This window comes from Protomyctophum parallelum, assembly GCF_964188405.1.
Source record: "Protomyctophum parallelum genome assembly, chromosome: 6".
Lineage (NCBI taxonomy): Eukaryota > Metazoa > Chordata > Actinopteri > Myctophiformes > Myctophidae > Protomyctophum > Protomyctophum parallelum.
Window position 1 is genome coordinate 41641391 of NC_139701.1, and position 16167 is coordinate 41657557.

General features: G+C 42.4%; 1 protein-coding gene across 1 annotated transcript; it reads right to left on the minus strand.

The window, feature by feature from the left end:
- Nucleotides 1-261: 261 nt before the first annotated feature.
- On the minus strand, nucleotides 262-1725 carry LOC310859970 (ubiquinone biosynthesis monooxygenase COQ6, mitochondrial-like; the record flags this gene model as incomplete). Its single annotated transcript, XM_083766737.1, has 1 exon — nucleotides 262-1725. The coding sequence occupies one exon, from the start codon at nucleotides 1723-1725 to the stop codon at nucleotides 262-264; it is 1464 nt and encodes a 487-aa protein (XP_083622863.1).
- Between the last annotated feature and the right edge of the window lie 14442 nt (nucleotides 1726-16167).

A 16167-nucleotide genomic window follows, 5' to 3' on the forward strand; every position in this document is an offset into this window, starting at 1 on the left:
TACTCATTTCCAAGTCTGTTTGTTCATGTCATGTCTGTTTGACACAAATTAAATGTCGAAAAATGTAAGGTTTGTTTTTACTTTGATTTGACATCATATTAGATTTTTCCATTTAAAATTTAGTTTGCCGATTAAATAATTGGGATTATTTTGAGACCATTCCGATATGGCATTTTTATGGCCGATATGGCAGATTCCCATTATGCTACCGATTATATCGTGCATCACTACAACCAATCAATCCGAGTCAACCAAAACATGTCACTTGCTTGCAAACGCCACGATGTGCTCTTTCAGCTTAGGAAGCATGTCGGTGGCCAGCATACCGAAGGTGCGCAGGAGGACCAGGGGAGCAGCGTCAGTGGAGTAAAGACGTTTCACGAGGTCGACAGCGGCCATCATGGGGAGGTTGTGCCGCTGTCGTTCCGTTTGGTACTCCAGCAGGTGGCGCGCGGCTCCCAGGTCTTTCCCGTCGGAGGCCGCTCGGCTCAGGACCCGCGCGAGGCAAGCCACGTCCCCGAAACCCAGGTTGGCTCCCTGACCGGCTAGCGGGTGCACGCGGTGCGCCGCGTCCCCGACCAGCACCACCCGGCGCCTCGTGTAGTCCGTGGCGTGGCCCATGCCCAGGGGGAACGTCGCCCGACTCTTCGGGCCGACGCCGGACACGCGCGGGGGAAGCTGGCGGCGCGTCGAGCCGGCAGAAGAAGACGGCGTTAGAACCGACAACGCGCTGCGGAACAGGGAGCCGGCCACCCCCGCCAGCTCGGACCGGTTCCCGTCGCTCCGGAAGGCGGAGTTGACGGCGTCTGCGAAGCTCCCCTGGTCCAGCTCCAGCAGTTCCCGTGCGCGGCGGTGGCCGGTGGACCACACCAGAGAGCTGCGCGTGTCCGACAGCGGCAGCATGGCCACGGGTCCCGCGGGGAGGAACCTCTGCCACGCGACCACGTTCTCCGTGGGCTCCGACAGGTGCAGCACGGCCACCACGGCCGACTGCTCGTAGTTCCACCCCGCCGTGCGGATCCCCGACGCTCGCCTCGCCGCCGAGTTGCGTCCGTCGGCGCCGATCAGGAGCTTGGCTCGGAGCGTCTCTCCGCCACCCAGCGTCAACCGGACCCAGGGCACGGAGTCGGCGGCGGTGACGGCCGCGGAATTCGGCCAAGCGTAATCCGCCACCTCGGAGCCGTACTTGACCTCCACGTTATCGGGGAGACCGTCCAGCTGTTTGGAGAGGGCGGCCGCCACGACGTCGTTCTCCACGACGTAGGCCATGTCGCCGCCCCGCGGGTCGTCCTCGCGATCGAACGTGATCAGGGCATCTGAGCAGGCGTCCCAGACGTGCATCCTCCCATAGGGCTTGCACCTCGCGTCCGTGATGTGGTCCCACGCTCCCACGCCACGAAGGAGGGCGGCGGAGCCGCGGCTGATGGAACTGACTCTGGCGCTGTAGTGTTCGGGGACGCCGTCCATCGCTTTCTTGCCGCCCGCTTCGAGCAGCAGAATCCTCTTCCCCTGCAGATTGGGATCCGCGCCTAAACAACAAGCCATGGCTGAGCCCACCATCCCTCCTCCGGATATAACGACGTCATAGACGTCATCGCCCTGGTCGTTCTGTGTGCTCACTGGTCCTCGACTAATGGTCGTTGTTACAGTTGACGGGTGCTTCTTCGTGATGTAACACCGGCTAAATCCTTTCAAAGCCAGCGACGCTTTTGCGAGACCACGCATCACAGTCTACTGTGCGCTCACTGCACAACTCACCGACTCTTCTCCGTTCACTGAAACGTTCTCCGTAAATAAATGAATAGAATCACACCCGTGTGAAGTGAGCGGATCGCTTATCATCATACATCATCTCATTCTGGCCAATCACAATTTGCGTCCTCAATTGTCCGTCTTCACTTTGCTGCCCTCACTTTTATCATCACTATGTATTTGGCTCAGCCAATAAAATCATCGCTAGGATGAGGCCCTCAAAAAAAGGAGGCCCTCAAAAAGCTATAGAAACAATCAATGCATTAGGCCTAACAAGTAATGTTATAGAGAGGAGTGACTTCATACTCTTCCAAATTAGGTTGGAGACTGGAGATGACATCATTGTTACGCCCACAAATCAACCATGCATTAGCATGGTTATATATTGTATATATATATACAGAGATGGGCAAAATACATTAAAAATGTATTTTGATACAAAATACAAATACTGGGTCAAAAAATGTATCTAAATACAAAATACAAAATACATCTTCCATCCCAGTGAAATACAAATTACAAAATACAGAAAAAGTATTTCAAATACGTATTTCAAATACATGTATTTCAAATACTGCCCATCTCTGATGGGCAAAATACATTGAAAATGTATTTTGATACAAAATACAAATACTGGGTCAAAAAAATTATCTAAATACAAAATACATCTCATTTCTTCCATCCCAGCTAAATACAAATTACAAAATACAAATACATATTTCAAATACTGCCCATCTCTCTCTCTATATATATATATATATATATATATACATGATCCTCATTGACAGTTGAATCTCCACTTGCTCAAATCATCCAAAGTCATACTTTCACTGTGGTAGAACATTAAAATGTTTACGTACAATTTAATATACTACATGCCACTTTAGAGAACCCCATGCAGTGACAGACTTGGGTGTTTCAGAGAACATACATTTTATATTATCATCTCTTAGACTGTACTGTATATCCTCTGTTCAGCACTGGTTTGCTTTTATTTTGGATGTGTAGGTAATTGTTTTTGAAAATCCAATGTACAATAAAACTGCTAATCAAGGTCTAAATATCGTCTATATACACGTTGAAACGTCGTTTTTTTCAATGTCTAATCTAAGCCTAGACCGCTAAAATACTTGAATTTATAACCCATTTTTAGATGGCAATCTATAGACTAACAAATGCTCAGTGGGAAGCTCAACTGAACAAAATAGGCCTATACATTATATAAATAGTGTGAAAGATGGTCTCCTAGTAGCCTTTAAGCATTATAGGCTTACTCAATCGGCTGTCAACCTAACGTGTTTCAACATTTGTAACAAACCGCCTGAAAGTTGGTTGAATTAGGTTAATATATAATTCCAATATATGCATTGAAGCCGCCATCTCCAAGTTCACATTCCAGAAACTGCTTGTTTTATATAATGCATCAAGTCCAGATAGATGCATGAAACCATCACCTGCCTCAACTGAACTATTTCTTCTTCCAGAACTCTCTGTAATCGTCGGCCTTAAAGTCGTCTTCGTAGTGGACTTCGTCCTGCCTCACTGTCTTCTTTACTTCTCTCTTCTTGTGACGAGCTCTACGCTCCTCCTCCGACAGAGTGGACGGGTCTACCGGCATCGTAAGTATCCGTCTCGGTTCTTTGTATCGTATGTTTATAGTGGACCCGTCGGTTCTGACCAAAAGGACCGGATACTGCCACTCGTATCTCTGCCTGCCGTAGCGCACTATGGACGTCCTGTTGGAACTATGCTGAGGAACGTGCGTGTGGAAGAGAGCGGCGCCACAGACCCCCACAGAACTACAGGGTTTGAATAGGGAGGACACGGGCTGAGACGTGTGTGGGGGGAGAGAGAGTGGTGGTGACGATAAGGATCCAGTATGCCTCCTCGTGATCATATGATGGACACGCCGTGAGAACGGAGATCGAGGCATCCAGATCTTCATTAAGGACATGTTTCAGGATAAATAAAAACTTCTATATTATGTAACGGAAAAAAAACGGAAATAAAAGGTCATATCGTGGAGTTCCCGCCTATGACATTACTATTGATGTCACAGCCTATGACGTCGGTATTATGTCAGTTGACTCCATATTTGGGCATGTCTTTAGTCCACAATTTGGACTTCATACTTGAAGGTGCAACATTGTTGTTGAATATAAAGACGGCATAGTCATACATTTATACAGTAGCTTTATGCAGATTGTTTTTTTTACTAATACCATAAAAGTAAAAGTACAGGAAAGGATTCAGAAAGAGCTGTCGTAGACGGAACAGGACGAAGGCAGCAAACAGAGTAGACAGAGTGTTTTGTTGTACTTGTACTTCCAATACTAGAAGGACTCTATATAATTAGTACTGGTGTCATAGACTGTCCTGGACTCCATATTGGGGCGTGTCTGACATAGAACACTTTAAAATGTTTACATTTGTATTGCATGCGTGTGTGTGTGTCATGTGTGTCCAGTTTATCTCTTGAACCGCCTGACCGATTGACTGAAGCCATGGGGCACCGGTCAAAAAACCAATGGCCCTAACATTAATATACATTGTATTTTCGTGATACCCAATTTAGGCAAAAAAATAAGTAAATACATTCGTAAAAATATCAATATGAAGGAAATTACACATTGAAGAAATTTGATTTTTTTAGGTTGTTAAAGGCAACACATAATTGTAAATATGCCTGCTTGTATCTTGGCTATTGAGAGAATCGCTTTGTCAACCCCCTTTTTTCATTGCATTACCTGATGATGACTTAATTACTTATATTATATTTAACAGCTCTGAGACACAGTTGCTTGAACTTCATAAATATCTAAATTCGCTAAACCCCAACATTAAACTTACAATTGAATACTCTCAAATGAGTATAAACTTCCTTGACCTTACGATACCTAAGGATCGAATGGAAAGGCCCCACACCACACAATCCCCAAACATCCTATATTTAGGAAGAAAACATCTCAATTTACAATTTAGGCATTTAGCAGACGCTCTTAATGCAGAGCGACTTATATTAAGCAAGAACACATACATCACATATACATTCTTGTCACCATTCCTAATCAGCACCTAAGACGCATTTGTGATGACAGTGTGTTTGAGGCACAAGCTACTGATATGGCTAACCGATTTGCCAGGGTCATTGTTCCGAGTTCCGACCTCCTATTGTTATGGAATTACTAACCCTATCTCTATAACAGGCGCTATAACAGGCCAATGTGAAAATGGTGAGATATATTCCTCAGCATATTAGGAAAGTCTGTGAAAGATTTCATGTAAATTGCACGCTCCGTTCATGATTTGTGTTTTTCAAAATTCGGCCTCCTGGTGGCGCTATAACAGGCCGTTCATCGTTGACATACAGGGAGTGTGTGTGCAAAATGTGGCATCGACCGGGTTAACGGTGCCAGAGATTAGTTTAAGAGACAGACGGACAGACACACACGCACGCACGCACGCACGCACGCACGCACACACACACACACACACACACACACACATGCACACACACACACACACACACACACACACACACACACACACACACACACACACACGTGCACGGACGGAGTGCAAAACATACTCTCTCCCGGCCTGGTGGAGACAATAAGATCGTGATAGTTAATGTAATCCAAATGGCCATGTAGATTCCGTTGGTATTGCAGTAGCATAAATAACATTCCACTTTCACCATAGAAGTAATCTAGACATGTCATTTGAGTTGTAGGCTTAATGGCTTATAGCCTATAGTTGTTAAAGGAGAATTCCATGCTAGAATGCTTTCTTATCTTTCTTACCTTTCTTTGTAGTTGTTACGTCCCCATCAAAGAGGTCCAGGTGTTTTTTTGTGCAAAACCTCCTTATTGGCTATTTTCCCTACCATAAGCTCTCAATGAATTGCATTGCATTGAATAGGAATTGAATGGGGCTATGGGGTGTTATGCTAATTCGCTTATTTCCATCGAAAGAAGTAGTAAAGTGTGCCGCTTGGGATAATATTTACATTATGAAGAGAGGATATATACAAATAAATTATAATTTTCAGCGATGGAAATAAGTGAATTAGCACAACACCCCATAGACCATTCAATTCAATGCAATTCATTTAGGGCTTATGGTAGGGGAAATAGCCAATAAGGAGCTTTTTCACAAAATAACACCTGGACCTCTTTGGTGGGGACGTAACGACTACAAAGAAAGGTAAGAAAGCCTTTTAGTATGGAATTATCCTTTATGGCCTGTTCAGTGTTCTACAATATATTATATTATGCATAATATACATAGAGAACAATCCAATATGGCTGCCGGCGAGATGCACCGTGTGTCATATGGCTCTAACAAATAAATGACAATCCATCAAAATCGAACTTGGGTTACTATTTTCTGCTATCTTTTAAGTTTTGGTGCTATCCTTTTGATAATGCCATCTCGCCGGAATATTATCAGAAGAATGTGTCTAGTAACACATCCACATTAGTTGAAATGAAATTACCCTATAAGAGAATCTGTGACAGCTGCTGAAAGTTGGGGTACCATGGTCAACTTAAAAGGAAAACATTTTTAAATGTCATTCTTTTTTTAGTGTGGTGGGTAAAACTAGGGGGGGGGGTGTTCATGATTCTACAATGAATAGAGAATTTACGTCATACTGTATGTGGACGAGCAAATCGGTATTTTTGTCCTACACAAACATTAAATTCCCACTGACAATGAATGAATAATGTAATCATTTGTGGACAAGCAAATCGTCATGTTACGTCATGATGATAAGAGCGCCCCTCACTTCAAACAGGTGTGATTCCCCCCCTATTTTGCCGGACCCACGCATACAAGAGGCTTTGTCGGTCAGCCTGTGTTTAATTTCCCACCAGAGTAACTCCAATTCTCACTACATTTGGTGGAGATGTGTACCATAGTAGGATAATTAATGTCTGTAGCTTTACTTCTGTGGCATTATAGCACTTTACAGAATAATGTTCTCTTGTCATTCAACGGTTTCTAAACATACTGGAGAGACCCATTGAGGGGCAGCGGTGGCCTAAGGGTTAGAGGAGCACCCTTGTTGCCGAAAGGTTGCCGGTTCGATTCCCCGGACGGGTAGGAAAAATCTGGGTGGGGAAGTGATTGTCATCACTCACCCAACACCGCTGAAGTGCCCTTGAGCAAGGCACTGAACCCCCAACTGCTCCCCCTGGAGCTGCTTAGTGGCCAACAGTATAAGACTGTGGTTGTACTGGTCAGCTCCCAGGTTTTAATGTGTATGTGTGTGTGTGTGTGTGTGTGTGTGTGTGTGCGTGTTTAACTGTGGTGTGACAATAAGTCTGATTCTAGGCTTTCTCCTTGTATGGGCATGTCCCATGGACACCAGAATGACCCGACCAGCTCAACAGAACACTATAAAAGGGACAGCACCCTCTTCAACGTCTCCAGCACACTCCAGCTTCAATTCCAATGGGAACCGGGCCTTAACAATCCAGATGGCCTTACAAGTTACAACCCAAATACATCTATAACCGCCAATGGCATAAACATAAAATATAGGATACGACAGGAAGCACGCACATCTCCAGAAATTCTACAGGTGCTCGTCAAAAATACGTACAATGAAAAAGGAAGGGATGTCCGCACACTGATTTGTAGCTCCCAGGAAAATCTTTATTTGTAACAACGTTTCGACCACTGTGGGTCTTCGTCAGGTATGAGTGTACAACATCGTAGGGTGTGTCAAGCTAAGGACTCTATATAAATAAATCAATGCCCCAGTATTTTAAAGTGGAAATATTATGGGCCATTTTTTTTAAATGAGCTGTGACTGGATTTCGCTCATCGCCACATCTGATATTACTTCTGTGTTCTGTACGGGTGCGTAGGGCTCTGCTTTTGCCAACATAGGCTAAGCCACAGGGGAATTTTATAAGATAAACTACAAAAGTGGTGGAACATGTGATGGAACCTCTTATTGCCATCTCTTTACCACTGTGGGGATGTGTAAAGTATTTACTTTTGGACGTGAAGCTGCATTGAGCACAATTAGAACACTTATAATTACCAGGAGGAATGTCTGAAGGAAAAGTACGACTAGTAAGAGGGTAAGAGTGGACAAGTTGGTCTCTGAGATTAGGAGAGTGTCTAAAAACCAACTTAAAGGGTTCTTTGAAAACTTGTTTAAGTTTAGGATCAGTCTGAATGATATGCCAGTGTTTGTGTAGGATCCTTCTGAATTCAAAGCCCAGGAGGAGTATCTAGTAATACAGAAAGGAGAATTATCTTTTGGTTTTGTGCGTGTAGTGGATTTAAAACAATCCTCCTGTGTGACAGACTCAAAACGTTTAGCTGCTGTGTCAATCCATTCTGGTTTGTACCCCCTTGTAAGAAATCTATTTGTTAAATCAACTGCTTGCCTTTGATAACTCTGATCTGAACTACATACTCTCCTAGCCCTATGGAACTGGCTTATAGGCAGACTCCTAATAAATTGACCAGGGTGAAAGCTATCCCCATGAAGTAAATAAAGTATTCCTATCTGGCTATCTGTGGGTTTGCGGAATAAATCCATCTGAAGGGAAGTCCCTTCTTTTATCACCAAAATATCCAAAAAACTGATCTGAGAGTCACTAGACTCTGGAGTCACTAGACTCCAGAGTAAAGTTAAGGTGTTCGATACATGAATTCAAATAATCATGAAAAAGACCCAAGTTCGCAGCTGTATTATTCCAAATAAGGAATATGTCATCTATGTAGCGTTGATAGGAGAGAATAGAAGAATAAAAAGGATTAGCCTCAGAGTTCAGAATGAAGGAGAGCTCAAAAGGGCCCATATAAAGGTTAGCCCTTAGTTTGAAGGTAAAAGTCATCTCTAAATTAGTAAATAAATAGTTTGTAGTGAGCACAAGGTTCGATAAGTTCACAAATACAAGCAGTACTGGGTTTCTCTGTACTGGGTTCTAAAAAGTTGGCCTTAGAGCCACTATTGTTCAATATATTTATTACTTGCGCAAGCAGAGCGCGCAAGTAATGTTTTCGCCCGGTCTCCTTCGTCGTGACAGCTGTTCCGCCATTCGATGCTTACGCAGAAAAACATCAAATCTGTGCCTGTGTTGCTGGACCAAATGACCACAAATGACCATATCTCTTACGTCATCATTTAGAGCTAGTCATACGCATACTATATACTGTATAATCAGTAAAAAATTAAATAGCAAATTGTGCCTGATCTGCTGGGACCAGAGTACGTGGTGTGTATGTGTATGACTAGCTCTTAATGATGACGTAAGAAATATGGTCATTTGTGGTCATTTGGTCCAGCAACACAGGCACAGATTTGATGTTTTTCTGCGTAAGCATCAAATGGCGGAACAGCTGTCACGGTTTTTGGCGCAAAGTAACCACAGTATACCGCTAATCAATTTACAACTACACACTTTATACAGTATAGAGTATAGAGTATATATGTATACGTATATAGATAGTATATGCCTATATACTATATATACTATTACTTACGTCATCATTTAGAGCTAGTCATACACACCACGTACTCTAGTCCCAGCAGATCAGGCACAATTTGCTATTTTATTTTGACTGATTATGTATATAGTATACGTATGACGTAAGAAATATGGTCATTTGTGGTCATTTGGTCCAGCAACACAGGCACAGATTTGATGTTTTTCTGCGTAAGCATCAAATGGCGGAACAGCTGTCACGGTTTTTGGCGCAAAGTAACCACAGTATACCGCTAATCAACTTACAACTACACACTTTATACAGTATAGAGTATATATGTATACGTATATAGTATATGCCTATATACTATATATATACTATATATATTTCTTACGTCATCATTTAGAGCTAGTCATACGTATACTATATACATAATCAGTAAAAATAAAATAGCAAATTGTGCCTGATCTGCTGGGACCAGAGTATGTGGTGTGTATGTGTATGACTAGCTCTTAATGATGACGTAAGAAATATGGTCATTTGTGGTCATTTGCCCCAGCAAACCAGGCACAGATTTGCTGTTTTCTTGCATAAACATCAAATGGCGGAACAGCTGTCACGGTTTTTGGCGCAAAGTAACCACAGTATACCGCTAATCAATTTACAACTACACACTTTATACAGTATAGAGTATAAAGTATATATGTATACGTATATAGTATATGCCTATATACTATATATATACTGTATATATTACTTACGTCATCATTTAGAGCTAGTCATACATATACACACCACGTACTCTGGTCCCAGCAGATCAGGCACAATTTGCTATTTTATTTTTACTGATTATATATATAGTATACGTATGACGTAAGAAATATGGTCATTTGTGGTCATTTGGTCCCAGCAAACCAGGCACAGATTTGCTGTTTTCTTGCATAAACATCAAATGGCAGAAGTATAAAGACCTACATGTCAAAATTAGGCTTTAAACAATTAAATACAAATACAACTACAGATTACGGAAGTATTTTAGATCATGTATATTTTAACAAATGTGAAAGTATTATTAAAGAAATTGAAGTTAGAGACACATATTACTCTGATCATGATTTAGTATTAATATCACTATAGTCTAACATGAAATAGATTTAAAATAATTTACAATTTACAATAAATAATACTTTGTTAATACAATAATTATACTGTATAATATATTTTAATTCAGTTTATATACTTTTTTTTCTAGGTGTTTACATGCATAAAGTAGATAGGTAGTAAATAGTTACAACTTATAATTAGACATTTCAAATGTTCCTTCACAGAGATATTGAGATTCCACCGTTTACAGAAAAATTATACTGTATAACATATTTTAATTCAGTTTATATACCTTTTTTTTCAACACATATAAATGTATGTATAAAGTAGGTAGCAAATAGTTACATCTAAACATTAATCATTTCAAACGTTCCTTCACAGAGATACTGAGATTTGACAGTTTACAGCGGTCGAAAGGACTTGCACGCTCTGCTTGCGCACTAGTTGGCCATTTATGGCCTACTAGTGTGCAACAAGCAAGTATGCACTCGACAGAGTGCAGTTCTAGTTTATTTTATGTTCTTATATTAAATTTTGTTCTCTGCCATTGTTCTATCATTTTAACTACTTGTGTTTTATTGTATTTTATTTTTGTGTCCTGCCCTGTGAAGCACTTTGAGCTGCATTTATGTATGAAAGGTGCTATACAAATAAAGTTTATTATTATTATTATTATATGATAATTTCTTTGTCAGAGCTCTGTTATCTGAATGGTCCCTCGGTTATAGACCCTTGTACTGGAGAAGTATAGCAGGCTACTCTTCGACGCGCAGCAGCAGAGAGAGGAGCACAGCTGACAGCAATCAGATTAGTTAGGGAGGGAAGCTCATAACTGGGATTGAGCATTTGGTTTATATTTCTTTAAAAATAATCATAACTTTAGACAGGAATGTGCTGGAGAATAACTTTTTTTTGGACAGACTCGTACATTGATGCTCTACAAGTGGGGGGCCGGATTAAATCATCTTGCGGGCCGTATGTTTGACATGGCTGAAGTAGACGCTCCAGTGAATTGGTAGACACTCCCTAACCAGGCTTCAAGCGCGCTCTTTAAAACCCTCCGGTAGCCACGCCTCCTCCCCCTCCACACACACACACACACACACACACACACACACACACACACGGGCTGCAAACTTATGTTTGTTATTATAGTAAACAGAGTGAAAAATATAAACAACTTATAATGTAACTTTGCACTCCATGAAGTGGAGTAGTCTGGCGTGTTAGGAAGTGAAAACTGCTCAGTCACAAGTGTGTGACAGCTTGAAAGAGAAGTTGTCTTCCTTCATAACAACAAACTGGTGGATTTGTTTTCATTCTGCAGGTGAGTTAGCTACCTATGCTAAGTGAGCATTAACGTGCATGGATGCGTGCGTTCGTGTGTGTGTGTGTGTGTGTGTTTGTGTTTGTGTGTGTGTGAGAGAGAAAGAGAAAGAGACAGAGAGATAGATAGATAAGGGGGGGGGGGGGTGAAATAAACAAACAAAGGTGCTTGAAGTGATGTGTGCACAAAGTGTTACCTGAATTGCACACAAACCTGAGTTAGCTACCTATGCTAAGCATTAAGTGTGTGTGTGTGTGCGCTGTGCGAGAGAGGTTGAAATGAAGAAAACAAAACAAAACGGGTGCATTAAGTGCTGTATGTGTGCATATACATAAATAGAATAAATATATACAGACACAATGTTTTGTTTGGGGTGTCACAGCACCAAATCATTCTTCTTAACTGTTTACCAATGATGGTTTAAAGTAGCCGCAATTTGCAACTCTTTCGGGACCCTCCATAACGCTTTTCTGAAATTTGGATGAGTTTTATGTAGGGTCCCTGCTCATAACTATATTTTCGTATGGGAATTCTGGAACGCGGACATAAATATTCTCTCTAAGATCGTATCTGCGGCGTTTGACGGCCTTTTTTTGTTTAAGTTATTCTGAATTCGTGAACTATAAGTACCTATACAAACCGCTGCGAATATCTCCTGTGGCGCGGAAGCCGTTAAGTATTTTTAATCTTTGTTTGGTCGAATTGGACCGATTTGGTCGCTTTATTTCTTCTTGTTTGTTTACCGTTTATTGTACCGCCTCCCGGTGTGCGGTTGGCTTGTGCGGCTACGTCCCTGCCTCTGATCTGCTCTGTCATAGCTATAGCGCCACTAGCTAGCCAGATAGGCGGTACAATGAGGTGTCAATAAACAAGGAAGGAAGTGAAGAATCAAAGCGACCAAATCGGTTAAACAAAGATTAAAAATACTTAACGGCTTCCGTGCCACAGGAGATATTCGCAGCGGCATGTATGGGTACTTATACTTTACATATTCAGAAGCCCTCACATGAGAAAATGTTGTCAAAGAGCGCAGACAGGCGTTATCCACGTTGTTTATGTTTTATGTATGTCCGCGTACCAGGTGGCAGGATACTGCTGGAACAGGACCCAATGGTCTGTGTCGTCAAAAAGTCAGAAACTTCAGTACCATTGGGTTCTGCTTGGAGGGCTAGGATGAATCTAGAGTTGCAACAAGCTCCATCCACTTCCTATTCATCATTTTTGGTTTGTGATCTGCTTGTCTTAAACGACGTTAAACTCACCAACATTGCAGCTGTAGTCCAAGCTTGAATTATCCTCTTTCAATCTGCCGAGCTTGTTTTTCATAAAAATCCACCGTATAGATGTTATGAGATACTTTCTGTCAAGACATCCTCTGCAAGTGATTCTTTTTCTAAGTGTTGCAGTTTGGAAGCACTCGTTTTTGTTAACGGGTCGCGCTGCTGCCTCCTGCATTATGTGCAATTTCGAAACAAGTGGAATGCAGGGCCGTTCAGTGACGTACGACGAGTGCTTCCAAACTCCAGCACTTAGAAAAATAATCACTTGCAGAGGATGTCTTGACAGAAAGTATCTCATAACATCTCTACGGTGGATTTTTATGAAAAACAAGCTCGGCAAATTGAAAGAGGATAATTCAAGCTTGGACTACAGCTGCAATGTTGGTGAGTTTAATGTCGTTTAAGACAAGCAGATCACAAACCAGAAATGATGAATAGGAAGTGGATGGAGCTTGTTGCAACTCTAGATTCAACCCATTGTAAAAAAATCTAGAGTTGCAAATTGCGGCTAGGTTTAAAGGAGAATTCCATGCTAGAAGGCTTTCTTACTTTTCTTTGTAGTTGTTACGTCCCCACCAAAGAGGTCCAGGTGTTATTTTCTGCAAAAGCGCATTATTGGCTATTTCCCCTACCATAAACCCCCAATGAATTTAATTGAATTTAATTGAATTTAATTGAATTGAATAGGGCATTGGGGTGTTGTGCTAATTTGCTTATTTCCATTGCTCAAAAAAATCATAATGTAAATAGTATCCCAAGCGGCACACTTTACTACTTATTTAGATGGAAATAAGCGAATTAGCACAAAAATCCAACCCCCATTGTGGGCTTATATATGGGGAAATAGCCAATACTTATACTCAAAGCTTATATGGTCTCTCTCTCAACCTGCTCTACAGGTACACGGGCCAGGGTGACGACCCCAGATCCCCGAGATCAGCTTCTTCTCAGCCCTGACATGCTGTTAATGCTGGACCCTATAGAGCCCTGAAATGCTGTGAATGCTGGACCTATAGCCTATGCCCTAAACCCCTGACCACGACATGCTGTGAATGCTGGACCCTATAGAGCCTATGCCCTAAATCCCTGACCAAGACATGCTGTGAATGCTGGCCCCTATGGAGCCTAAGCCCTAAACCCCTGAATGCTGGACCCTATAGACTAGAGCCTATGCTCTAAATCCCTGACCACGACACTACAGCAGAATGCTTGTACAGTACGAAACATCCAGACCAAGGCTGAGTGAGAAGATCAGGCAGCCAGGATAATGAGGCTGGTTGGGGGCCATTGATACTGGGAGGAGAGTACTGCATGGCCAGCTAGCCAGCCAGATGTATGGAGGATGGAGATGACTGGAGTCTGGAGAAGCTGCTGGAGGTCTCATCATGAACTGGAGAGAGAGCCACAGTTTTCCCCTGGCATCACTACAACTAACTTATGAAGTCAAGTGGAAGAGTCGACGGCTCCAGGTATGAACTTCGTTTTTTGCTTCTTGGCTGCTGCTTGTGTTTTTAATGCGCGTGTGATTCAAGCTGGTGTGCTAGTGCTGTCATTGTGGGACCCGTTGACCGGGTGGTGTAGTACTATTGCTGTCATTTTGGGACCCGTTGAGCGGGTGGCAATGACACTGTTTCTGGCTCTGGAGTTGAATGCTAGTCATCACGTGAATCTAGAGTGTGTCTGTTGTGTTGTATCTGCCGTATGTGAGTTCAGTTGTTGTAACAGGGCTACAGTATAAATGTGTATGTAGCTCTTGATCACTTCAATAATCGCATGAGTGAATTTGCTATTTCCATTTGGTTGGAGATAGAGCTTTTGGGCTTTGACATAACAGTCATCAATTCCAATGGTTCATTTTCAATAGAAGACTGATTGACAGTAGTTTATGTACGTTGTTTCGTGGTAGCTGAGGTTTGTTGTGAGTCGTTGTGACAGGGTGGCTGTATTGGCATGGTGGCAAAGAATGTCCCTATGTAGGTCCTTTCTTTCTTTCTTTCTTTCTTTCTTTCTTTCTTTCTAGTCCATGGACTTTATTGTTTGTTTAGGGCACTACATGGCAACGTAATACATCATGTAAATAGTTGTATTTGCTACTCTTGTTTCTCTGCCTGTTGGTCGAAAGTACTTGCGCGCTCTGCTTGCGCACTAGTTGGCCATTCATGGCCTACTAGTGTGCAACAAGCAAGTATGCACTCGACAGAGTGCAGTTCTACTTTATATATATATCCTATATACATGTGTCCTTAGCTTGACACACCCTACATGCTGATTGCAGCCTCATCCTTTTAGATGTGGTGGGAGCAGGGGGGCAGTCAGCCAGATATTTCGTGAAGCCTCATTTGAAATCGGTAGTTCATATAATGGCCTGTTGGACTGCTGGACTGGACCCAAAAAGCCCCATAGCTCCATAGAGGCCCATGTATTTTGGCCCAACTTCACCTAGACTGTATTACCTTAATAAACATGGTCATGAATACTTTCTTCTTCCAGTCACTAGTTTAAAGTCTAATTTCTAATGTCATAATATTCTTTTTGGAAAATTATGGTCCCATTAATTAAAAAAATGACCATAAAGTCGCGTATGTTCTGAGGGGCGTGGCTACCGTTACAGTCTATGATCGGGATTCCCCTCCCACTCAAGAGTCTTCTCCTCCCACTCGAGTCAAAATAAAAACCAACAGAGAAAAAGGGGGGAAGTCCCGCCTCGTTGTCTGGGCAGCCAATGACCAGCTGGTACAAAACGGAGCCAGCCAATGGCCAGCTGGTACCAAACGGATCTAGAAAGATGGCGACTTACATCAGGAATTAGCATATCATTACAGGCTTCATTTTACGTTCATGTTAGACCCGGGGAACGCTTTGTCCATATTTTTTACAGTCTATGGGTGGGAGTGTCTAGCTTGATTTCCATGCTTGTTCCTTGTAGACCTGCCCATATGCTGGTGTATATAATACGCCTCTTGATGTTGTATACACACATACCTGACGAAGACCCACAGTGGTCGAAACGTTGTTACAAATAAAGATTTTCCTGGGAGCTACAAATCAGTGTAGGGACATCCCTTCCTTTTTCGTAAACATAAAATATACCATTTTATACAACATCAAATTCAAAATGTACTCTAATGCTTGGACTAATTTGCACAAGTCCAAATGCAAGCGTGAAGAATGTCCTGCAGCTGGAGAGTGCGCTCCACTGGACATCCGTGTGTAAACGGCACAAACATCTGTTTTTGCTCTGCTCTGCCCGCC